This window comes from Strix aluco, chromosome 2 (genome assembly GCF_031877795.1).
Source record: "Strix aluco isolate bStrAlu1 chromosome 2, bStrAlu1.hap1, whole genome shotgun sequence".
NCBI classification, from domain to species: domain Eukaryota; kingdom Metazoa; phylum Chordata; class Aves; order Strigiformes; family Strigidae; genus Strix; species Strix aluco.
In genome coordinates this window covers 2011921-2037599 of record NC_133932.1, presented here as the reverse complement: position 1 = coordinate 2037599, position 25679 = coordinate 2011921, and the positions used below count along the sequence as shown (strand labels likewise).

Below are 25679 nucleotides of genomic sequence, written 5' to 3'. Positions count from 1 at the left end.
AATCCAAAACATGCCAGATCTGGAATCTACTCAAACCTCAAAGCAAAACCTGCCTCTCTACTGCAGCTCCTTCCCTACCCAAAGGAAATACAAGCAGCAAACAGATAAATTCAAGCCCTTTTTTTCCCCACTCATCCCCAGCAAAATGGGAAGAGATGCTCTACACCTCAAAAGCAGAATTTTTACCTCAGCAATGCTTCATTATTTAGAGAAACTGCTGGGCTCCAGCTCTGCCTGCGGTGCCGAGAAGCGCTGCCGAGAGCAGGGGCCCTTGGGCTCAGGCAGAGCTCGGCAGCGCACCGCCAAGACACGCTCAACGGTGCGGTGCCGTTCAGCTTCCAGAATAAAACCGGTGGTTGAAGACCTTCCCGGAGGATTTAGCACGGCTGTGCTGGCTCTCTGGTGGCTCCTCATAGTCACTGAGCGTGGGTGCTTCAGTGCTGCTGAGCAGCCCAAGCCTTTCAAGGCAAAGGTGTCCCCGTGGCTTTGTGCCAAGACAAAAGCATTATGGAGCAAGTCACTGCGCAACCTGCCCTCGGGACTTCCTACTTGTGTAAGCACACAATGGGGAATTGCAAGTGGAAGCTCTTCAGACTGGAATCACGCGTGTGGGCATACGCCCTCTGCATGCTTAGGCTTTTCTCGGACAGCTCAGCAAACCTCCTCTCGCAGCCTGTACTCGTCACGCCTCAACAGCCCGAGGCTACAGCTGAGGAGGCCCCAGCAGCCAGTGCCACCAGCTCACGAGGTGTGAAAACGTGCAGCAAGGCCACCAGCCCACCTGTGGAACGGCACAGAGGGGAAAGATGGGAGCGGGGTGAAACAGCGATACCTTGCGATGCTTCACCACGTAATAGAGGATGGGGGCTCTGCTGTCAGGCCGGGGTCTCCACACCAGATCGTAGCTGTCCGTCTTGGATGTTCGGGGAGAACTGAGGATGATGGGGGCCTCGGCTGGAGATACCGGCTCCCTGTTGGCTGCGCACTGTGGAGATGCTGCCAGCGGGGTCGTCGCAGGCTTTGGCAGTCCTGCTTTATCCAGGGGCAGCTTTAAGGCACCGTCCCTGGAAGGTGGTGTTGGAGGCTGAGCTGAGCCCAGCCGGGCATCTTGCCCAGAGTGGAGTGTAGCTCCTGAAAGACAAGGTGTGGAGGCAGGGTAAATGCCCGTTGCAGTCTGGGGTGAAGGCAGAGCTACGAGCCCCTTGAGCCTCTCAAGCATCCCAACTGGCACTCTACACCACTGCACCACAGGTACCTTAGAGGTATCAGGTCCCAGGTGGTGCTGCCTGCTGTGCCACTCAAAAAGGTGTTGGCAACAATCTCTCCTTCTGCTACAAACCTAACATACCTCACTGGGGCCTCTCCGAGAACAGGCCTCGGCCACATGGGGTTTCCTCCCCCTCTGAAGCCCCTCTTACCCTGGATAAGTTCAGCAGGGTCCAGGGAATCAGGTGGTTTCTCTCTTACCCCCCGGCAGATCCACCCACATCAGTGTTTATGCCCTTGCTCAGTGTAAACTCAGAGGCAGAGCTGAGTAAGCCCTGGGGTAATGCCCTACACCCGGATGTCCTACACCTCTCCAACTCCCTGAAAGGAGGGTGCAGAGAGGGGGGATGAGTCTCTTGAGCCAAGGAACCAGTGCCAGGACAAGAGGGAATGGCCTCAAGCTGCGCCAGGGCAGGGTCAGACTGGCTCTTAGGAAGGATTTCTTTGCAGAAGGGGTTGTTGGGCGTTGGAATGGGCTGCCCAGGGCAGGGGGGGAGTCCCCATCCCTGGAGGGGTTGAAGAGTCGGGTTGACCCAGCGCTGAGGGATCTGGTGGAGTTGGGAACGGTCAGTGTGAGGTTCATGGTTGGACTGGAGGAGCTTCAAGGGCTTTTCCAACCTTGAGGATTCTGTGATTCTCATGTAGAGACAGCACGAGTACGCACACATGGCGCTGTGCTTACAAGCAAAACCACTACTAAGCTCCTGCAGGGAGATACGGAGATCCCAGCCAAAAAAGCACTCGAAGCATAGGGTAAAAGGGAGGGAAGAGCACAAGCAGGAAGGTTACACACCAACTTTCTTCTCCGGCTCTCCCCCTGTGAGTTAGGCTCTGGGATTGAATGGTCACAAGCTTGGAGAGGGGCACTTACCCGGCCGGGCTGTCCTCAGCTGCACCATGGCTTGCGCACTGCCGACCTCGTTCTCAGCCATGCACTGGTATATGCCGTCATCCTCGGGCCCCACGCTGATCAGCCGCAGTGCCCTGCGGGACAGCCGGAGCCGCTGGCTGCCGGAGAGGGGGACGGCGTTGCGCAGCCACACGACGGAGGGCTGGGGGTTCCCTCGCACCTCGCAGGTGAACTTGGCGCTCTGGCCCCAGGGAATGATCTGCTGGGACACCTCCATGGTGACCTCCGGGGGTTCTGTGCAGGGAAAAAAACCACGGCTGCTGAGTGCCACCTGGCAGGCAGCACGGCACGGTCGTGGCTTTGCGCTTTTCTCTCTGGCAGGGACGAGGGCAGAGTGATGGATCCTTACCCCACCCCCAAGTCCCACTCCCTTCGTGGGGGCCCACAGGAGTTCGCTTCCTTCCACCTCCCCTTCAGCATCCACATGAACCACAAGGGGAGGTGGCCCAAGGCCATCTGCCCCTCTCAGATGACAGCGGCCACCTACAAGTCCCATTTTTCTGATCTGAAATGCTGCTCTGCAAAGACCGTGCCTGTGCCAAAACAACACGGCGGCACCTGGACGAAATGCAATCCAATGAAAATAGGCTTAGCCTCCCTAATGCTTGTGAGAAGGGGAAGGATGCATGCTAGAAATGTCTGAGGTGTAGTATCCCTTACATTTCCCACTCCTTAGAGAGAGTTTCCCTACAGAACAAAAAGCAAGAGACGCTGACGTCTTCCCTATGGCAATGTGAAATATGTCTAAGCAGCAGCCAGTCCTCCACTAGAAAGTGTCAGAGCAAACCCAGTGCCACAACTGACAAGAGAATCGCTTCTGCAGAGGAAGGGAGGATCCACCATCTCCAGCCACGGTGGGAACTACCACCCTCAAGGAAGAATTTGTCCCAACTCCTAGAAACTGGAACCACAAGCAGGGGTTTGCAGTGCATTGTGGTTTGTCCAGGGAGAGGAAGAGTACAGCAGCACCAGTATTTTCCCCTGAAAGCAGCGGAGAAATTCCAAGCCCTTCCCAAAACAAGGGCTACAGCAGCACTCACCAAACACCTGCACGTTGTAGAAGATGAATGCGGCTCCGGCCTCCCCAACCCCGTTGTCAGCCGTGCAGCTGTAGGTGCCCGAGTCCTCCTCACTCGTGGGGTCAATCAGGAGGTTGCTGAGCAGGAAGCGCGTCTTGTTGTACGCGGAGACGCTGGAGCCGTCTTTGGCCCAGGTGACTCGCGGCGGGGGGATCCCGCTGGCCACGCACTCCAGGATGAGGCTTTGGCCCTTGGTGACGATGATGGTCTGAGCTTCGGGGGGGTAGATTATCCGGGCTGCCTCCGCTGTGGAGCCTGGTGAGGAGAGGAGGAGGAAGGAGGTGGGTGGGAAGGCAGGCGGCCGGTGGGAAAGCAGGGAGGGGTGACAGTAGGACTAGCGCGCTGCTGCCCTGCGCTGGGGCGGATAAACACAACGCAGGCCAAGAGGGCCATTCCTTAAGGGCTGAGGGCCTTTGCTCACCCATCCCCAAGAACAAATCCCGAGGAGGTACAGCAATCCCAGGGTTGCGCACACACATACCCCAGGAGCAGACCTCGGGGCCTTCTGCTGCTGGAAAGGTGTTGTCCCAGCAACTGTTAATGTCGGTTCACAGGGAGAACCACCTGCGAGAGCACACGTACGTGCTCCCGGGGCTGGAAGCGCTATGGAGAAGACGTGCAGTGAAGGGAGAGCGGCTTACGTCTCACACGGAGCCTCTCACTGGAGACCGAGGTTTTCACCTCCTGCGTCACAGGGTTGTAGGCAGCACATTTGTAAGTCCCTTCATCCTCTTGGCTGGCATTGACGATCTGAAGGTTCCCGGATGGCATGATGAGGTAATTGTCTGTAGAGAGAGAAGAGGAGGTGGCACCTGGTCACAAGGTATGCTCCCGTCCAGCCTCCTGGAAGACATGCAGTGCCCTGAAGAAAAGGTCAGCAAGTGGGAAGGGAAAAAACAACACGGTAACACCGACAGCACCGAAATGACCCCTTTTGGTTCAAATATCAGGGGGAGCAATGATGCAATGACGGAAGGAACAGAGCCTCAGGCCAAGCTAGCTTGTCACAGGTACGTGCAGGAGATGGAGAGGAGCTGCAAAATTCAGATCCAAATTTTAAAAATTTCCCCAAATTCAAAGTTGCCTTTATCCGGGCTGGGCTAGAAGAATGCTTCATGGACACATGGAGATGCCCAGTGAAAAGTGACATTGTGCATCACCTAATTCTGCCTCCTTTTGCCTTACCACAAGCTGGTGTTACGCATGGCTCCACACTCCCAGACATCAAGGAGACCTGGCAGAGGCCCTAAACCAATCTGCACTCAGACCAGCGGCGAAGGGACAATGAGAAGGCAGGAGGCAGAGAAAGCTACTGCTGGTAGGGAAGGGTAAATCTGAGGGTCGTGGGAGGGGACCCAGCGGGACAGACCCCTGTGGCACTCACCTCGGGAGGCCTCTAGCCACTCCTGCTTCACGCTGTAGCGGACCTGAGCCTTGGGGTGACTTTCGGGCAGGTCACAAGCGATCACGGCCGTGTTCCCTTCATCCACCTCGATCACATGCTGGCCGTCAAACTTGAAATCTTTGAGATCTGCAGAGAGAGGGAATGACAGAGCATCTCAGCAGCTGGCTCATCACCTTGGTGTCAGCTCATCCTTTCCCTGCTGACCAGGGGCTGTTTCATTGCTGTGCCGGCAGAGGACTGCTCTGTCCCCAGCAGCTAGGGAAACTGGCCAGGTTTCAGAGCTTTATTTTTTTTAATCCTCCTCCTTCCTACAAAATGGGTAACTTAAAACACAGCTTCTGGAGAAACCGCCTGCTCCATGACTGAGAAACTGGGTGCGAAAAATCCTGACCTGAGAGTAAAAAACGAGCCAACTTACTGCAGCACTGAAGGGCGGCCAAAAATGGTCTTTCTGCCACCTGCTAGTTCAAACGTAGCTGCCATCCTGCTACTGAGAAGCTAACTTTGTAGTCATAACTCAGAGAGCCCAGCCTGCTTCAAGGGTGTACAGATTGCCAGGTGACAGAGCGGGAGAAGGTGTGTGAATGCTGGATGCTCCCAGAGCTGCCCTGAGCTCCTCCAGAGCCTGAGCAATCAGTGTCTCTACTCCAGGCACTCTCGTTCCCATCAAATATCTCACGGCCAAAGGCTGGTTAACCACGATGATTCGCATGTGCCCAAGTTCCAGTTCAAAGAACAGGGCCTTGCAAGGAAAAGCAGCTTCTCCTCTACACGGCACAGCTGCCCCCTCTCTAAAACGCCATGAGAACACCCCGTCCCAGCACGTGTCCCCCTGCGAGGCTGTGATGGGGGTCACTCCCCTGGCAGGGCCAATGCACTGGGGTGGGGGGAAGAGGAGCTTAATTTTTTGTTTTCTTCAAAGCAGGAGCAGAGAACCGCAGTGAAACCCTGTGGATCTGGCCGGGCAAGGGAGCATGCCAGCCCGGCCTCGCCAAGCTTCCCAGAGATGAAACCGGTTCCTGCTCTCCCTGGGCACGATGGCAAATCTTGCCAGGGCACTGCAAGCCCAAAGTTTGTCTTGGTCAGCCCGTGCTGCGAGGGAGAAGGTTTTGTGCCAGGAAAAAAGTCCTGCGCATGCATTTTTACAGTGCCGTGCACCAGCCCAGGCGACCACTAGTGACAACTGCACATCCCGCAGTCGCTTGCAGGTCACGTTGTCGCATCAAGGCTCAAGCAGCCCATCTTCCCCGGGACCCAGCGCAAACACACGTCTCTCAAGCCGCTGAAGCCGGACGAGACTGCACTTCCTTTTCAAAACCCCACGCTAAAGCAGCACGTCGCACCCGTTGCCACGGCATGGCACGGCCACGCGCTGTCAACAGCTCCCTCGCCCCCGAAACCCATCCTGGGACGTGGCGCCCGCGACCTCGGGCAGTTTGGAGAGCCGGGGGGAAGCAGGAGGGCTGGCGGCGGGCGGACGGCAGGCAGCCTCCCTTGGCAGCCCCAGCCAGCAGAAAAATGTGTTTTTGTTCTCTGGGAAATGCAGCAGCACTCCAAGAGCAAAAGACAACTCTGGCTCCAAGCTTCTCCCACCCACAGTCATGGAAAAGTGACATGAAATTTCTCAAGCAGACTTTCTGATTAAAGCAAGATCCTTTATGGAGTTTAAATAAAAACCAGCTCTCTTGGCAAAGCGGCGAGAAAGCCTCCCCGAGCGCGGCGCGGAGGGGCTGCCGGGTGGCTGCCGGGGGAGCCAGCGTTCCCGGGCCCAGATCTGAGAGAAGGGGAGGAGGTTGAAAAGAAAAGGGGAGGTTTTGCAATGTCATAAAAATGATTTGCAGCAAACATACTTAATACTTCTGGAATTTCTTGGCATCGTTCAATTAAAAAAAATAATAATAAAAAGAAGGAATAGGGGTGAACTTCAGAAATGTGATTAATCCTTTAAGACAAGCCGAGGAGGGGAGCCATGTTTCCACTGGGTATTAAAGCCAGATGAAGGTTAACTCTTAACTTGTGAAAAGCTGGCAGCGCTTCACGCTCCTCCGACAACGAAAGTTACTGCTGGGGAGGGGAAGGGTGCTGGATATTTTCTCCTCTTTACTTTTTATATTTGATCAAGGAATAAAATAGTAAGGGCCACAGAAATGGAAAGAGGTGGAGAAGAGGCGAGAGCCCAGTGTCTGCTTGCCCACATCATGCATATTTCTCCAATCAACAAAATATAAACGAGCATCAGGAAAATTAATGTGCGCCTTGGTGGTCTGGATTCATCACAGCCAAATTAAGATTTCGGAGCCAAGGCATAGGCTCCAGCACTGCTGGCAGGGATCTGTACACACACACACACACACACACACACACGCACACATGCACAGACCCTGAAGAGAAGGGGCCCAGGAGCCCAAAGGAAAAACACAGTGGAGCCCGTCGGGGAGCATCACGCTCTCGGAGCTGGAAAATGATGTCCCCATGCTGGGGGATCCCCGAGATGACCTTGGACTGGGTGGACATGGGGGTCCCTCACGTGCAGCCCCCGAGATGGCTGCTCAGCCCACCGCTCTCACAGCTGAGTGCTGCAGCCCCATAGTGGGGAGCAGGACCCCCAGATCTTCCTGCCTTCCCCTCCCAGCCTGACCACATTGGACGAGGGGTGAAGCTGTGGATGGAGGGGGAAAGGATGGAGGAAAGGGATCCTGGGGTGGCTGGAGGAGCAAGAACGGGGCGCTGCTGGAGCGAAACCAGGAGGGGAGAGGGGAAAAAACATCAGGTGGGCACTAGGACAAGCTATTTTCCAATACGCAAGTGTACGAGCTTCCTGCCAAACTACTCCCCTAAATTCCTGCTCCCCCACAGCAAACAAGACTGGTTTATTTGCCAGCAGGTTTTGGCCACAGGCGGTCTCAACCACCCTGCTCCCTGCTGGTGCGGGCACATACAGCCATCCATTAACGTCAATGGGTCAGCCGGAGCTGGCGAGCGGTGTTCAGGAGCACCCCCTGCCTCCTCCATGAGAGGGACAAGCCCCCCCTCACACATCCCGTTCCACTTGGCCCCAGCACAGCAGAACAGAGGGTGCGGCGCTGGGCCGGGACACCCAGCTTCATCTCGGGGGCTTCAAATGAGCCGCCCGAGATGTGGGGGGCCAGGCACGCCTCCCCCCGCCAGGTAGCACAGTGCAGGAGGGGTGGAGGAGAGGGTCAGCACCAGCGGGGAGGCAGCGCTCGGCCCTTTGGCTGCCCGGCCAGCAGCAGCCGTGCCCCTCGTCTAACATGCAATTTGTACCCCGAGCCCAACTCCCGCTGCAGCTGGGAGAAACCACATCCCCTCTCCGCTGGCTGGGTTTTCCTTTTCATATGGCGGCGCCCAGCGTGCCAGCCCGTGTCCTTGTCCTTAAAAGACACTCTTGATCACAGGGAAGCAGCAAGTCCTCATCCACCAGCCACTGGCCGGGAGGTGCTGCGGACGGACGGACAGCCAGAGCGCTGTCTCAGCTGGGCTGGGATAACAAAGCGTATTTTTTAATTAATTTTTTTTTCCCTTTTTTGTTTAGAAGGGAGTGCAACCAAAGGCTGTTGCTTGTGTCCATCTGCGCGCCGCTCCGAGGCACGATGGGGTGAGCCGGGGCACAGGGAGGGTCAGCCCTGCGACGAGCTGCGTCGCTGTCATCGGGGAGGGAAACCAGCTGAATCCCAGGGCTGGGGGCCAAGCATCGAGGCAGGCGAGACAGACTGGATTAAATGAATGGGAGACCATAAATAACTTTGGAGAAGAAGCAGTAGTAAATAAAATGCCGGCCCTCAAGGTGAAAGTCCTCCCTGCTGTAGGGAAGGGGGAGGGAGGGAAGGCAGGGACCCTGAGAAGGGGGAATGGGCAGGGACGGGGGTCCCCCAGTTTGGGGGCAGGCACCTTCCACTAATCCCCCCTCGGCTGTCTGGGGTTACAGCTCTCCGGTCAGGCAGGTCAGGACCGCAGGAGCCTGGGCACTGGTGCTGACACCACCAGCTCCCTCCCACCCCACTGGGACAGACGCAGCCCCCCGGCCTCCTGCCTGCTCACGCATCCCCAGGCGCATCTCCCCCTCCATGCCCCAGCCCCACTCCCCCACGTCGCCCCAGGCCCATCTCGCAGCCCTCATGCCACAGCTCCGCCGGCTCACAAAACACCACCTGTGTTTTCCTTCTCTCCCCTCCTCACGCCACCTCTGCCCTCGGGGCCAGAGCCCCCCATGCCTGCTCAGCAAATGCTTTTCCAACATGCAGCCGCCCCCTTCCCGCCCTCCCTCCCGCCATCGCCTCCGGGGAGCGGTCAGAGGAGAGGCCCGGGCAGAGGAAAAAGGAAAATGAATGAGGTTGTCTTCAGAAAGCAGCTGCAAATTCCTGGGGGATGCCCAGCCCGACGAGGCACAGGGTCACTGCCCACGAGCGCCGTGCACTGAGGCCCAGCTTCGCCTCCACACTGCCACAAAGCCGAGGGCACCCATGGAGGGCCACGGGGCAACGAGCCTCCCTTGTCCCACAGCATCCCTGGGACACAGCCACCCTGCACTCTTCTCATCCCTGGCCACAGGGGATACCCCGCAGCAGGTGGAGTTCCTCTGCTGCACCCCTCATCTGCTTTTTTAGTTTTGTTTTTAAATGTCATGGCTACCCAGGTCTGGCTTGCTGTTGTGCTCACTGCGCTGACTTTCCACGCACGCAGCTGAACGCTGGGAGTTGCACGGCTTCCACCACCTCTGCTTTGCTCCAGCCCCACACTTCAGCTGCCCTGTGAGCTCCACCAAGGGCTCTCGACCTTCCGAGCCTTTTGGTGTTGCAGGATCATCCCCCAGTGCCATGTTTGAGTCCCTGGTGGATTTATCCAGCCCCACCAGAGCCCACTGCAGCCACACCTTTTGCATATAGCACCTCCACCCAGGAGAGGGGCTGGAGCAGGGCTTCTGGCACAATGGCAACTTTGCTTCCTGGAAGTGAGCAGAGAAAATACTTTTCCTTGTGGCTCTCAGACGTGTGAAGGCTTAGGGCCTGCCTTGGAAAACCAGGAATACCCCTGCCCTGTCCATTCTCCAGCCCATCGCCACGGGCCGAAGGGCTGCCTCGGGGCCACGCAGGGCTGATCCTGCACAGCACAGCCAGGCCAGCAGTTATCAGCAGGTATCTATCTGCACCGACATGCCATGGGCTGCCGAAGCATGCGGTCATGGAGCACCAGGCTGGCTCTAACTGGACGCAAAAGTGCCCAAGTAATGCCTGAAGTGCTGCTCCTTTTGTGGCTTTAAGAAATCCTCCCCTTTCTGCAAATCCCTCCTCCCTCCACCCCTTGGCTACACAACAGCTATTTTATCTCCGCTGGAGGAATTAAATGCGTTTCAACCAGCCCTCTGAGCCAGGGGGAGCAGAGATGGACTTGGCGCTGCTGTGCCACAGATGGGAGAAGGAGGTATCAGTCCCAAGGCTACACTGCGGCTGCCAGCACTGCAGCAATGGTTATCTGCTTGCTGACTGGCAGCTAAACGCAAGGAGGCCCTGAGGGACTGGGCACACACAGCCCGGGGCACTAGAGGGTGTTTCCTCCAAAGGAGGCAGAGAGAAAGGAGTGGAAATAGCCTAAAAGTTGGCCAGATGATGTTACCTAGACGCCTCGAAACCTAGCAAGACACTTCTTCCCATGACTCCAGGTCCTCTTCCAAAATAAGCCTAAACGTTGAAAATATTTCCACACCTCCTCCTGCTGCTTTCATTCACGTTCTCGTTTCACACTCCCCCTGGCCCCCCAAAATAATTTTTGGATGGGGTAAGACTTTCAGAGGGTTTTCTTTCAGCCCAGCAGGTGATCTGGAAGAGATGTATCAACTGTGATGCCAACCTGCCAGGGTCTTCCCTCTCCACTCCCAGGACCGTGGTCCCCACTGAACCAGCTCAGAGCAAGGCCCTGTAGAGAAGGGCTGGAGCAGGAGCGAGAGCCCGTGGCACATCTGCTACCATAACTTTCAAACTCAGTCCCACCACACATCAGTGCCCCCTGTTATTTCTAACTGCTGCAAAGCCATTGTTGCAAGCAGTCTCCAGCTCATGGACATGAAACTGGTTATTTGAACCCTTTCAGAAGGTTTCCCTCCCACACCTTCAGCCTCACGTCTTTCCTGGGCTGCTTTCTCTCCCTCTTCACTCGCTGACTGCCAAGTCTTCCCCACCTGGGTGCTCTCCACCACCCGAGGCCATCTGGGTGTGTGGGACATGGCCTCTACCATCCCCAGGTCCCCTTGAGGACAAGGGACCCATGCAGTGCAGCATGGGGGTCCTCCACAATGGAATAGCTTGTTCATCCAACCTCTGGCTCCAGTTTTGTGAGCTCCACTGAACGGTGCCCCTGACCTCCCCTCAGCAGTGCTTTTGCCATGGCAGGGACCGCAGCAATGGGCAAGTCCCCCTCTTTTGCACCCGCATCCCCAATTGCAATCCGGTAGCTGAAGGTGACTTGGCTCCTGGAGAGGGCTGACAGACTACTCAGTCACAGCTTTCATTTGTCCTGAGGGACACGGTGGGACCTTCTGGTGCTCTAGGACCTGTCTCCCGTCTACCACTGATGCTAGACCAAAGCAGACAGATAGGCCAAACAGCCATGCTTTGTCCCAAGAGACAGAGCTGGTGGTGGTGGCTTGGAGTGAGGGGAAAAAAGAAAATGGGATCAGCTTAAGAAGGAACCGATCAGGCTGAGGAGCTGTGCACACCCTGTTCTCCTAAATGCAAACCATGCCCTTGGTAATCCCATTCACCTCTCCCCTCCTCTCCTTCCCTCTATCAGGCCACCAGCGCACACACAGCCCCCTTTCTGCTCTGGAATGTGTTCTCCGAAACTTAATCTCGGCACGGGGCTCAGGCCAAATCCCCCGACAGATTCGGCCCCGTGACAACCCCCTCCCACCCTGCTTCAGAGCTCAGCAGCTCTCCCCTCTCTTTCCCTCGCCTCCTCCTCCCACCCAGCCTGGCCTAAACATTTCACTCCTGATTAATGTATCAGTAACAAGCCAATAGCTCTTAGCTTTAAAGCAAAGCCAGCCCTCACTTTGCACAAACATCTTCACTTCTTCATTTTCTTAAGACTTAGCCCCAGACTCCTCCTGGCTGGGAAGACAAAGCCCTTTCCACGCCCGGGGGCTGTCACTGCCAGGGGATGGTGGTCTCCTCTGCACGCACTTGCTCCACCAAAAACTGCACGGGTCTCTGAGAAGATCAGACTCGCCATTGCCTGAACAAGGGTGGTCCACACAGGGCCTCCCCATCCCCAAGCAGGCCTGGGCTGCTCTTTCTCAGATGCATCCAAATACAGCTCTTTCTCACATCTGAGCAGAACATCTGGCCAAAACCAGGCGCTTGTAAGAGAAGTTCCCCACCGTAAGACACCCCTTCCCATGCACACATCTCCTTGGTCTGTCGCCAATGACAGAGGGCAGCAGCGAGGAGCATGTACGTGAGCTCAGAGATAGGAAAAAAGTCCCTCACTCAGAGCTGTGGCTCAGAAACAAGGTGGCTCTTTGCTGCCATGCCACTGCAGCCTCGTCGGAAGAGGACAAAGCCCTGGAAGGGGGGAGCACGCCCCACCCCAGGACCACAGCAGTGCTAATGAATACAGCCTCTTGCACCTTAACCACAAAAACCTCATTACAAGTGCTTTTAGGTACTCTGGTCTCCTGTATCCTCCTCCCATCGAGTTCTGTGCCTGCCTTACTAAATGAGGACAGCTCAGTCTCTGCCTTCAACGCCTCCATGCAACTGTTCTCAGAATCACAGAATCATCTGGGTTGGAAAAGCCCTTGAAGCTCCTCCAGTCCAACCATTAACCTCACACTGACCGTTCCCAACTCCACCAGATCCCTCAGCGCTGGGTCAACCCGACTCTTCAACCCCTCCAGGGATGGGGACTCCCCCCCTGCCCTGGGCAGCCCATTCCAACGCCCAACAACCCCTTCTGCAAAGAAATCCTTCCTAAGAGCCAGTCTGACCCTGCCCTGGCGCAGCTTGAGGCCATTCCCTCTTGTCCTGGCGCTGGGTCCTTGGCTCAAGAGACTCATCCCCCCTCTCTGCACCCTCCTTTCAGGGAGTTGTAGAGGGCCATGAGGTCTCCCCTCAGCCTCCTCTTCTCCAGACTAAACCCCCCCAGTTCCCTCAGCCGCTCCCCATCAGACCTGTGCTCCAGACCCTGCACCAGCTCCGTTGCCCTTCTCTGGACACGCTCAAGTCATTCAATGGCCTTTTTGGAGTGAGGGGCCCAAAACTGAACCCACTCATCGAGGGGCGGCCTCACCAGTGCCGAGTCCAGGGGCAAGATCCCTTCCCTCTCCCTGCAGCATCCCAGGCAGCAATTTGGTTGTCAGCACCAGCAGGTGCTTTTTGGTAACCTCAGTCAAGAATTCAGCAACCAGATGAGGCAGCATGACAGTCAGGAAACCAACCACGCACACAAATCCCAACATTCAGGTACTTCCCACTCTTTGTGGTCTTGCAAAAACCGTCACTGCAGACAGGTCTGCAGCTCAGCACGCAGGAGGGCTGCTCGGATCATGGCTGGGCCACAACATGACAGCCAGTCCATGATTAAAAATGCTACAAAATGGCCTAAGCCAAAGGAGCCCTCCCTTGATGCCAGCGTGAGCAAGTGAGCATGGATGAGCCTCTCAAGATGCATGAGTGATGGCCCAAGCAATGCAGGGGATGGCAGAGGACTAAAGCTACTCACTAGCTAATGTGACCACTGCAGGGACACTGGCAATGACTCCTTCGGGCACACGAGCGATGCACTGGTATCGCCCCACGGTGTGGTTGTTGAGAGCTGTGATGACAAGTTTCCCTCGCTCGATGTGGATACCCAGCACCTCGTCTGATCCAGCCAGCTCCTTCCCGTTCAGTCTCCAGGTGAGGTTCACTCTGGGGGGGTCCACCACACACCCCAGGCTGACTGGGCCCCCCAGCTTTTGGACAATGGAGGCAGGTTGCACTGTGACCTGCAGAGATTCACCTGCACAGAGGGAGAAAATGGGAATAAGAAAGCTCTGTGAGACTCCACAAAAAAAGGGACAGAGGAAAAAAATGCAGTGCTGGTACATTTTGCATTCCCCGTTGCTTCCATCTGTGCTGCAGCTTCCCCTTAGCTCCCCACACACCCACCCTAGTGCTTGGAGATGCACACCAGCCCCATTTCTTCTTGGCGTCACCAGACAGAGACATCCAACTCCAACTGTATTCCCTTCTCCTCTGGAGGAGTGTTTGAACCCAGACCTTTGGTCAAGGATATTCAGGAAGCAGTGGAGAGAGGAAACCACTTTGTGCTTGAGACATGGCTACGCTAAACAGCATCAAGGCAAAACAGAAACGAAATGGAACAAATAGGTAAGAACAGAAACTCACTCAGTTTGGCAAAACAGCTAGCGGCTGCGAGGATGAGGCAAGGGATGGGGGACATGGGTCTCTTCTTTCCACGTGTCATTGCCATCCCATGCGGTGTGTCCTGGGGCGCCCAGGGAAGGGTCCCATAAGCTGCCTCAGGGGATGCAGTGGATTTGCGGCAGCAGGTTCCTGTGGATGACAAGAGACAGAAGGGATGAAACCCTCAGACTTCCCTCTGCTTTCCAGCCCTGCCTGACTTCTCTACCAACACCCCTGAACTCCCAGGGATTCACCAAGCCAGTGGCCTGAGGAGGCCACAGACAGTGATGCAAACACTTCTCTTCTCCAGCCTCTCCCCAGGCATGGCTGGGAGTCTCCCAAGACATCCCATCCTCAGTCCTCGGTACAAACCTACATGTGTGCACACAGACACACGCTCCCCTTCCCCATTTCAGACTTGCCTGTAGTGCGCCAGCAATGCACACCAGGCAATTTTCAAGAACAAAACACAAACATTTCCAACAAAGTGTCACTGGAGATCTTCGCTAAGTGTTGCTGCCACTTCTTGGCTGGGTCTGGAATATGTTCTAGCTTGAACACAAAAGTAAATGAGTAGTACAAGTCTCAGGCTACATGAAAACAGGTGATCCCGCAGTTTCACTGTCTTCCTGAGATGCTGGCCATGTTGCTACTGGGCATACTTATGTTTCAATCCAGATGGGACTTCTTAGGAGATGTAAAAGTTTTTCAGCGCATCTCTGCAAGGAATTGTTCTGAAGTGGAGGCAACATTTTTTCAGGAGAAAAAGAAAGATCTGGACAGGCTGGAGCGATGGGCTGAGGCCAACTGGAGGAGTTTCACTAAGGCCAAATGCCGGGTGCTGCCCTTGGGCCACAACAACCCCCAGCAGCGCTACAGGCTTGGGGAGGAGTGGCTGGAGAGCTGCCAGTCAGAGAGGGACCTGAGGGTGTTGATTGACAGCCGGCTGAACAGGAGCCAGCAGTGTGCCCAGGTGGCCAAGAAGGCCAATGGTATCCTGGCTTGTATCAGCAATAGCGTGGCCAGCAGGGACAGGGAAGGGATCTTACCCCTGGACTCGGCACTGGTGAGGCTGCACCTCGATGAGTGGGTTCAGTTTTGGGCCCCTCACTCCAAAAAGGCCATTGAATGACTCGAGCGTGTCCAGAGAAGGGCAACGGAGCTGGTGCAGGGTCTGGAGCACAGGTCTGATGGGGAGCGGCTGAGGGAACTGGGGGGGTTTAGTGTGGAGAAGAGGAGGCTGAGGGGAGACCTCATGGCCCTCTACAGCTGCCTGAAAGGAGGGTGCAGAGAGGGGGGATGAGTCTCTTGAGCCAAGGACCCAGCGCCAGGACAAGAGGGAATGGCCTCAAGCTGCGCCAGGGCAGGGTCAGACTGGCTCTTAGGAAGGATTTCTTTGCAGAAGGGGTTGTTGGGCGTTGGAATGGGCTGCCCAGGGCAGGGGGGGAGTCCCCATCCCTGGAGGGGTTGAAGAGTCGGGTTGACCCAGCGCTGAGGGATCTGGTGGAGTTGGGAACGGTCAGTGTGAGGTTCATGGTTGGACTGGAGGAGCTTCAAGGGCTTTTCCAACTGAGATGATTCTGTGATTCTGTGAAATGCCCAGTTCTAAATTGGTTTAAATTCAGTGCAGTGAGCTGAGGGTGGATTACACTAATTTGGCATAACACACCTTTATTCTAAACTAAGAGATCCAATCAATGGAAAGATTTCAGATGAACTGTTCTGCCTGAAACACACTGCCTATTTTGAGTTGATCTACCCTGTCTGGAGAAACCACCAAATTCATATTCAAAAGCATCAACAATCTCCAAAAAACCTGAAGCCCAAGGCCACCCATCACAACCCCAGGTTGCTGTGAAGAGCTGCACCCCGCAGCGGCTGTTTTGGAGAGACTGTCATGAATGAACAGTAAAGCAGACAGGCAAGGTCAGAGGGATTAAAGACCTAAGGGGCTGCCCCAAGAGACATCTCAGATGACAGACTGAATTCAGCTTCAACCAAGGGCAAAGGACTGAAGTCAAGAAGAGACTTCTCTCTACTTACATCATAACGCAGCTACAGGACTTTGAACTCTCTCCAGCTGCAGCACTAAGATGACCTGTGAGTCTCAAAGGCATTTCAGAATTGTTCCTGTGGCATGTCTACATTAGCAGGGGAGAAGCCCAAGACCAAACCAGCCATAGCAGCCAGCCCAAACAGCAGTTGTATTGCCTGCTCCCCCTGCAGACACACAATGAGCTCAGCCGCAACCACCATCCTCAAGAGCACTTGGACTCTGCAGAGCAGCACTTCCTACTTCCACCATGGTCACTGCTCAAGCCATCACCTGTTTGAGCATGTCCTTTCCATAACCACGTCAGTCAAAAAGAGCAGACAAGTCCCTTCAAGCACAACCTCCAAAATTAAACCTCCTAACTCCTGAAGTAAGGATGGCCACAGACTTCTCATGAGATGCTCGGTGACTTGTTCCTAGCAAGGAACCACAGCATTTGAGGAAATCACACCAAGCTATTCTCAGATGACTTTGCTTGACTTCTGGTGACAGCAAGGTGCTAGAGTGCAGTACAGGGCAACACCCACAGTCAGCCACATTGAGGTCCACATCGTGACAGCAAGAATCCAGCTAGCTAGCTTGCATGCATCTCTGCAAATTGGGTTGACCCTCTGACAGCCTCATAAGCTGCCCCCTTTCCCCCCACCATGCCCCAGAGCACTGCCTGGGGGAGAAGTCATGGAGGAGAGATTCATATAAAGTTGAGAAGAGATAAGCCTCCTCTGAGCTGGCGATTTCAAAAGGAAGCAATGCCAAGTGACTTGCAGCTGGAGCTTTGCAAACACCACAAAGAGCATCTTTACGTGGAACTTTGCAGGTCAACATGGGCTCACTTGTCTGGCCTGCACAGGGGGCTCAGGGCAAGGCGGCTCTTTCCCAGGAGTCACGCAGTCATGGTTAGTGTGGCCGTGAGGCCAAGATGACAAGCCGTGCTGATAGGCAGGGTAAATTAGGTTAAGCTTGGCATGGCCCCATGTTGCTTCCAGGCAGCCAGGAGCACCGACACAGCTTGACTATTGGGCATCAGGCTGGGCATACTCTGAAGGCACCTGGAAAGATCAGCTAGACTCATACTCTAGCTACTGCAGCCCACAGCCCTGTTACAGGTGCAAATCCTCTGTGGGTAACCTCCAGGTGCCAAAGCGACAAGACAGCAACCTCCTTCCTGCTCACTGCATCCTTCCCAGCATTCACTCTCCTCACCCGAGGAGAGAAGAGAGTCTCAACAATTTGTCTTTGAAGACTTTCCCCCATCAACCAGCACACAATGTTGTACGAGATCCTTTAGCTATTGACTTGGAGACCATCTGAGTTACTCAAGTTCATTTCTCCATGCAAGACAGCCACCAAATGCCACAGCCATTGTGGGCAAACCACCACTGACCACGACGGTGAAAGTGCCCGAGGTCTGTCTGTACCAGAACATGCACTATTGACACCACTGCTGATGTGCAAGTTGATGTATCACTAATTACACTCATCTGGAAAAGACTTTGAGTTAATTTAGGCTTAAAAACACCTCACACCATAAGGTCTGCTGGAGATAGAAAGCCCTCCACCAACATACAAGAAACATTTTGGGGTAGGACTTAACGTCTTGATCCTCAGTGCTGGAAGCCTACAGAGCAAAGCTGACTCATTCCCCCTATCTGGATGGGTTTGGCAGCAGGATGGAAAAAATGTTGGATGGAAAAGAGTTGCTCCTTGGAGCCCATGCTGGGGGAGGGGGTAGGCAAAGACATTCCCAGTTCCCAACCAGACCTCCCTGCAGCTACGCGTTGCACGGAACCTTTGGCCAGAAGGCCAAAGCCAAAGGCGCAGAAATGTGTAACAGACCCTTCGTGAGGTAGGACCACCCAGGCACGTCGATGCAACGACTAAACTGGCTGCCCCCAGGTCTGTAAAAAGATGAAGGGCAATAGGTGGGGAGAAAAAAAGGGGAGATCAAAAAATTTGCCCATGGCCCTGGGCAGACTGAACAGTACTGAGCAGAGACTGAGGAGAGAAGGTGTGTTGCAACAAGTGTATGGTACCTCCCCAAACCTCCAGGCAGAGCATGAGCTCTAAATAGGGACATGTGGCCATTTCTTTCACAGCTGAGTGAAGTACAAAAAGTAAATCACCAGCATAAAAATAATGAGGAAAATGAATGAAAACATCAATTCCAAAAGAACTATTAGGATCCAGGGCCAGATTTCGAAATTCTCAGCTTCCACAATTGAAGCCAGATTTTCAAAAGCATTCAGTTCTTGACATGCTGAGCTCTCCTGAATAGGCAACCAACTTATTTCGATGCCTAAATGGGAGCTGACCTCTTTTGAAAATGCTGCCCTTAAGCAGCCTGCAGTAGTGCAAAGCAAGGAACTTTATTAATCAGGCAGCTTTCGATCCACCCGGCGTTCCCGCAAGCACTGCCAGAGTGGGCTGCAGCGGGAGAGGGGGCAGAGGTGGGGAGCAGAGGAGGTCCCAGGAGCTCCAGTTGCCTTCCCAGAGGTGGTGGTCCTGGGCTGGGGGCTGCACCGGGAGCCACAGGGCTGCCTCCTCTCCCCAAGGCAGGTACACCACGAGATACCCCTGGCTGCCAACGCTTCTGCAGCCACCAACACCACCAGCCTCAACAGCTCCTGCTTAATTGCTGCCTGGGAAAAGAAAGAGTTAAAGTAATTTAAAGAGCTTCAAGGGGGGAGGGAAAACAAAAATTATTTGTTTATTTATTTTTAATTCTTTCCTGCCAGGTTAAAATAACAATTTCCTGTCGGTGGAGCGAAGGCTCTAAGTCCTTTCAGACAGCCCAGTAAATCAAAGGAGGGGCCATTAGGAGAACAAAATTAATGAGAGCTTCATCAGATATGGAGGGGCGCTGGGGGTGTAAAATCTGTCGGCTCGGCTTCCCGCCACACACCTAAGGCCACCGAGGCCCCCGCGCCCAGCCCCAGCTGTACCGCAGCGATGGAGGGCACGGCAAAGGGAGCGGGGCAAGAAAGAGAAAACAGAGGGGAAGATAAAAAAGGGAATAAAGGCGCGTGCGTGGGGGCGGGGGGGGTGATAAAGCTCGAAAGGAAAAAGGGATCTGAATTAAGCACAGGCAGCGGGAGAGGTGTTCGCTGATTAGAAACTGAAGGTTTTACTGAGGAAATGCTGCTCACAGCCCCAAGCCCCCTCCTGCTTAACAAGAGCTGACCAAGCAGCCCTTGTTACTGCCACGCTGTCTGTGATTTACAAGGCTCCCAAATAGGAACCAGCCTCTGCCCCGACTCCGGGGCAGCATCCCCGCACCACACACCCCAGCTCCGTGGGCAGGCCCCGAGGGGGAAATGCAGAGTGGGAGACAGCAAAAACTCGACGATGCACATGAGGGCAGTTTGGGGTTGTGTCAGGTGGCCAGAGCCCTGAGCAGGGGGTTCGTGCAGGGGAGGAACGGCAGGAAGGGGAAGGGGCTGCTTTGCACTAAGGCAAAGGCTGCAGCGACTCAGGGCCAGCTACCAGCTGGGGACACCCTGGGTGACTCTGGAGAATTCACTGCAGCTGGTCTCCGTTTCCAACAGGTCAAGTAGGGACAATGATACTCCCAGTTCTCTGTTTTATACATTGAGACTTAAGCTCTTCAGAAGAAGCAGCGTCTTACACAGTAGCGTGTGCCAATTTTACTTGTAATCGTTAGTTTTTAATACAAGGCAGTATTTTTTTTGTTGTTTCATAGAGCTTAAAGCGCTGCAAAAGAAAATGTAAAAGAGAAAAGAGCCACAGTTACACCTTTGCTTTAGAAATGAGGGAACCTGAGGGCTAGAAGAGGAAACCAACCTGGCCCAAGGTTATACAGTAAAGCAGTGGCAGGGCTGGAAATCAAAAGCTGACTGAGACCTCCATCCCATCAGGCAAGTTGTTCTTGGATCCCAAATCTTTTGCATCCTGTCTGAAAAAAGCCATCACACAACTGTATAATCCTCTAGCTGAAAAAATACTGGTCAGCTGCAAGGTCCCTTATAGATGGCAATCTGGGCACCCCCTGACCGTTCCTCCCAAAACAGTAACATCCCAGAGGGTAAAATTAACCTCTACCAACTCCCATCCCCACTCCAAAGTATTAATTTCACACTGCTAAGATATACTCACTCTCTCTGAAAGGGTTTAGAAAAGGACAGGTTTGCAGCAGAAGAGATGCTCTCCCTCCCATGTAACAGCATGGGCATCCACCGGGGATGGGGGTGCAGATGCCATAGGGAGAAGCAGGATCCCAAATGGGAAGTGGGTGATGTCAGAAGGGGGCAGAGAGAGACAGAATCCAACATTACACCACCATGTTTAAAGTCAAGGAGGTAGCACAGTGTATGTGCTAACAGGGATAAAAGCTTGCCTGCTTCCCTCTGTAGCACTGAAAGCTCCTGACGTCAGAGTGCGTTAGCTCTGTGAACATAGCCCTCGATTAACTGTGTGAGGAGTTCCTCCCCCACTCTTTTAAAGTGATTAGGCAAAAAAGACTCTTACTGACTACTTGTAAGCTCAGTGAGCCCATCAAGAAGTCACAACAGGGAAAACTGGGAGAAGGAAAATATCCAGAGCAAAACCTGGCACGGCACTGCCACCGGGCAGATGAGTTCGCCTGCAAACTACATATTGCGTTTGGACACTGGGTGACCCTCAAGAAGAGCCACAGGTTTTCTCCAAGTGAGTCCTGAGCACTTCAGTGGCGACAGACACCTCTCTCAAAATTAAACTCAACTCGCAGGTAAAACAGCTCTTTTTCCTGCAACAGGACTGCTCATGCAAACTAAACCAGCAACAAACCAAAACAAAACATGCAGCCATCTTTGTGACTTTTTCTTTCCATCTTCCTCAACACGAAGCTACTGCCCTGGGCAGCTCCTTTCCACTCAACAGCCTGTGGTATCACCAGGGAGGGGACTGGGCGTGCTGGCTTCAAATTAGCAAGGGGATGCAAAGCCTTCTCATCGCCCGACTGACTTTTCCTCACACCCCTGAAGCCCCAACGCCTGCAGTTTCTGGCACCTCTCCACCCGACGGTTCCTCTGAAATGAGTGCCACTTTCCAGCTGGCATTGATCAGGCTGACTCCGCCGAGCCCCAGCGAACCCCTTCATGTTGGCATTTCCTCAGCCAGTGAGCGTGAGGCCGCTTGAAGAACGAAATGCCACCCTCATGCTGGCCACGGGCTCCTCAGTGCCACCACGGGGCTTGCCTCGGGCGATGCCTGCAGCACGGTGGTCCCAGGGTGGCTGGGCCCACCAGCCAGAGACAGCCCTGCTGCAGGCGGGCCAGGGGTGTGAGGATGGCCTTGCCCCGCAGGATACGCCTCCCTTTTTCCGCAGCTACGGGGAGAGGAGCCCTGTGCTAAAACAGAGTATGCACGCCGGCTTTCGCTGCCCCTTGGCGCGCCCCGAAAACAGCTCCAGCCCTTGAAAAGACAAGGCTAAAGAGTAAGAAAGAAAGAAAACCCGCGTCCTTTCTTCAATATTGTGCTCCCCCCATGCCCTAGACACTTAATTTCCCTCCTTCCCCCCCGGCTTCCCCCTCCATTCTGAGTAAATTCAATTTGACAACCCTGCTAATTGGATAAACGCTGCTCCCTACGCTCCTTTAAGGCTGCCCGCTTTTCTCTCCTTGTTTTTGGAGGGCGATTGTGGCTGTTCTTTAACATGAATTCCATCTGCTTTATTTCTCCTCTGCCCATTCAAGACCCCTCCTGAATATGTATGAGGGGCTGCGCCCCCCCACCCCCTTTCTCCTCCACCCCACCTCCCTCCCTCATCACCCCCCCCCCGTCCCTCTCCCTGCCCTCTCCCATTGCCCGGGACAATAACCCCCCAAATGCCCCCTTCTCCCACCCCGGCCCTTTTTGCTTTAGATAAACACAGGCAGTGTCAAGTGTGAGGAGGGGGGGGGAAGGATGGGGTTCAACTGCCAGTCAAGCCTCGGGCCCTCAATGAAGCCCGGAGGCCTACCCTAATCTGCTGCATGCTTGCCATATGGGAGCTGTGTTGCCCTGGGAAACACTAACAGGCAGAACGGAGCTTAATAGAGTCCATATTCATTGTAATGCAGTGAAATGGCTCGAGGGACTATTGCCCCTTGGGTCTGTTTTCATTCTTCTGTTCCCCCTCTTTCTTTTCTCTCTCTCTTTTTTTTTTTTTAATAAATTTTTTTCCTCCCCTCCTTCTACCCCCTCCCTTTTTTTTTTTTTTTTCCCCTTTCTTCCTTTCAAAAGGACCAAGTCCCTGGAGGGCTCAGATCTGGAGAGGCTGGGGGCTCCCCGAAGGGCCGGCCGGCCAGTGGGGCAAGAGCAGGAAGGGAGAGGATGGAGGTGGTTAGGGAGGCGAAGGAGAGGTGGAGGGCAAGAGGAAAGTAGCAACTAATAAGCATGCAGCCGGCCAGCTGTCAAGATGCTGACAATGCTGCTTTGGGTGCAAAGAGCCCGACAGCCAGCGCTGGCACGGAGGTTGGCGCAGGGTCCTCCCAGGGAAGCGCTCGCCTCCCCTAAGAGCCTCCGTCCTTGTCTGCCGAACACGGCACAAGCGACAAAAAAAAAAAAAAAAGAAGAAGGGCGCAGATGGAGCGTGCTGCGCAGCCTCTTCAGAAACAAAGTGCACCTAGGAAACAGATGTTGTTGCTGCAACAAGCCCGGAGCTGCTGGCTGCTCTCTGGCTCCTTCTCCCAAGTGCACGAAGGGGGAAAGCGGCCCCGCAGCAGCCGCGGGGCTGTCCCCACAGCCGGGGCAGGATGCCTCTCCTGTCAAAACCTTTCAGTACAACTTCAGTCCCAAGCTGGGAGAGCTGGCCTAACTTTAGACCAACTTCTCCTCTGCATTCCCCAGCTTTCTCATCCTTGATCCACCTGTAGACTCTCCAGCCTCCCAGCTAACGTCCTAATTTAGAGAGCTGAGGACTCCCAAAGGGACTGCACACCTGCAGCACTTACCGAGGGGCACAGGTTGTGCATGCGGGAGGTTGAACATCAAATGTCAGAGAATCAGCAGAACTGGGGGTATCAAGGTCCTGCGAGACCCCAACCAAGTGTACAGAGGGTTGCAGCTCAACCTACTCTCATGTCAAAGTTGGTGTCAGGAGAAAAGGTCAGGATTCCCTTGGAAAACCACATCAATGTAGCCACACATTTGTGGAGATCAGTGACTGACTCTGGGGCCTTTTCAGTTTGCCCCATGTCTGCTACAAACTCAGCTCACGGTCCAGCAAGAAAGTCTGACTTATCTGAGGCTTTGAAATGGGACAACATTGCATCTTCATGATAAGAAACACTTCAGAGGAGGCAGCAGGAAAAGGGTCACCCGCTGCCACAAGTGTGATGTAAAAACACACCTTCAGTCTTAGAAGCAGGGGATTTACTGCACTGTATTACTTGCCTGGAACATCCTATTTCTTGCCATATGAAAACAACACCCGCTTTATCACTCACATCACAACTGAAGCCAGAGATCAGTGCCAATGCAGTCAGAGCTGCAGACAGATGCTGTACTAAACACAGTGAAAACCATCTCATGTCCTAGAGACTTCACACCACACCAAACATTTCCCATTTGAACAGAGAGGCAAAGCATGTAGCAAGGAGCTGGGAATGAGGGAGAGGATGCACCTGGGCAAGGGAAGCCCAGGGGTGGCTCCGCTGGGGGCTGATGCTGTGGGACCCACAGGACAGGCAGCGAGCATCGGGCAATGCTGCTGGCTCTGGTCTGGGCTCCACCACGTCGAATCCCACATCAACGCGAGCTGGGTGTCAGGTTGTTCCCCTCCCTGTCAGCAACTGCGGCGGAGGAGAGCGCCGGGAGGGATGGGCAGTTCCCACCAGGAGCCGTCATCACGCAGGCACAGATGTGGCTAGTTTACATTAGTCAGGGCACTGCTTTTGTTTTTCCATTCTCATCCTTTCCAAACAAAAAAAAGAAACCCAGAACTTGAAGTCTGAGGTTGAGGCTCTAATCGCCTCTTGGGTTAGGGAGAGGTCAGAGAGGAGGCAGGCCTGGCAGACGAAGGGAAAGTGATGTCGGGCAAAAACCCTGTGAGATACCAAAGGAAAGTGGGGAATAAAGATGGCAGAGAGGACCAGGCAGGAAAATTAAATTGAGATGAGGGGGTCAAGAAAGAACAAGAAATGGGAGAGCTGGTATTTTGGCCAATTTCCTTACGCTGCTTTTATCCCCACTGCTCCAGGGACTGGGCAGGCAAGGGGCAGGCAATGCCACAGCTCAACTGCCACATGTGTGCCCAGGCTCAAGTCCTTGTCCTGCCTTCCTCAGAGCAGGGGCTGTCACCTGGGACTGCCACATCTCAGGCAATGTCTCTCTCCCCAGCTACCACTCTTCCACTTTATTTAAGTGTGGGTTACTCCTGATAGCAGCAAAACCACTCCTGCTCTCACCAGAAACTCCGTCCTGCTCTAAGTCAACGGTTTAATCAACAGATGCTTCCACAGTGTGCTCTGGTCCCAGCGAAACAGCTTTTTTCCACAGGGAGAGCAGGATGTTCTCCAAAACTGTTTTCACTCAGCTCTGCTCTGTGTTGCTTCCCCCGGCAGCTCTCGGGGAGCACACACACCCAGCCAACCCTCACCCTGCAACTGCAGGACGCTGCCACGTTGACCAAAACAAGCATTTCGCCACTGATGTGGCAGCTACGCTATAAACCCACATCCCAGGCTACCTAGTATCACCCTACAGCCTCTCTGCAGCTGGACCAGTGGTCAGGAACAGGCCCCAGGGAAGGCGGACCACAAATCATGCCAAAGGTGTGACATGGAGCTGCCCTGAAGAGACCCATCTCCATTTTATTGTCTCTGTCACGTGATGGGGTCAGGCTTGCAACAGGACAGACAATAAATATCACAGTGTCCATTCATGCTGGTAACCACCAGATGAAACACTCCTCTCTCTGAAAAGCAGAATCCATATAATACAAATCAAAGCACAGAGGAGTGGTATACCAGACAAACAGCGCCCGTCAGCATCTGTACGAAGCACTGCGGGAGTGCCCGGGGAGCGTTTCGGTGTGTCTGTCAGCTATAGCCACCTCTCAGCTGGGTCTCTAAAGCTCCTGTTTGCAGGATGGACCGCAAGCCAGAGAGACAGCAGCTATGGATGCTTTCTGAGAGAAGCACACTTCTTTATATGCTTCAGTATGAACCTACCTCTAAATACCAAATTAAAAAAAAAAAATAAATCTTTGTCTAGGAACAATAGAAAAATCTCCTCCATGTCCAATTAGGAACAATAATAGAGTGAAACACACACACGCAAAAACTACCAACAAACCAGAAAAGCCCACAGAAACTGCCAGAGACACTGTTAAGCCTTCCTTGGGGGAAGTTGCAATGGGGAAATTTTCCTGCTGGAGCACAGCAAAGACTTGGGTAGCTTTCCCAGCTTTTCTTCCATGTGTATTTGAAGAGCAGGGGCACCTACAACAGTTGCAGTAAAAAACGGACCAAGCTTATATTAAATACAACCAGCGGCACAGCAGAAATACCTGCTAAAACAACGCATCCAGAAGATCATAACAGAGGACTTGATTCTGCCGCCT

General features: G+C 54.2%; 1 protein-coding gene across 4 annotated transcripts in view; it reads right to left on the bottom strand.

The window, feature by feature from the left end:
- The window catches only part of BOC (BOC cell adhesion associated, oncogene regulated), a 59951-nt gene that overhangs the window by 13409 nt on the left and 20863 nt on the right, over window positions 1-25679 (bottom strand). For all 4 annotated transcript variants that reach the window (XM_074816772.1, XM_074816774.1, XM_074816773.1 and 1 more), the window contains exons 2-8: window positions 14065-14232; window positions 13397-13675; window positions 4640-4786; window positions 3897-4040; window positions 3217-3510; window positions 2138-2410; window positions 833-1131 (exon numbers count right to left, since the gene is read on the bottom strand). In XM_074816772.1, coding sequence (XP_074672873.1) covers window positions 833-1131; window positions 2138-2410; window positions 3217-3510; window positions 3897-4040; window positions 4640-4786; window positions 13397-13675; window positions 14065-14149 — 1521 coding nt within the window. In that variant the 5' untranslated portion in view covers window positions 14150-14232. The remainder of the gene's footprint in view (window positions 1-832; window positions 1132-2137; window positions 2411-3216; window positions 3511-3896; window positions 4041-4639; window positions 4787-13396; window positions 13676-14064; window positions 14233-25679) is intronic.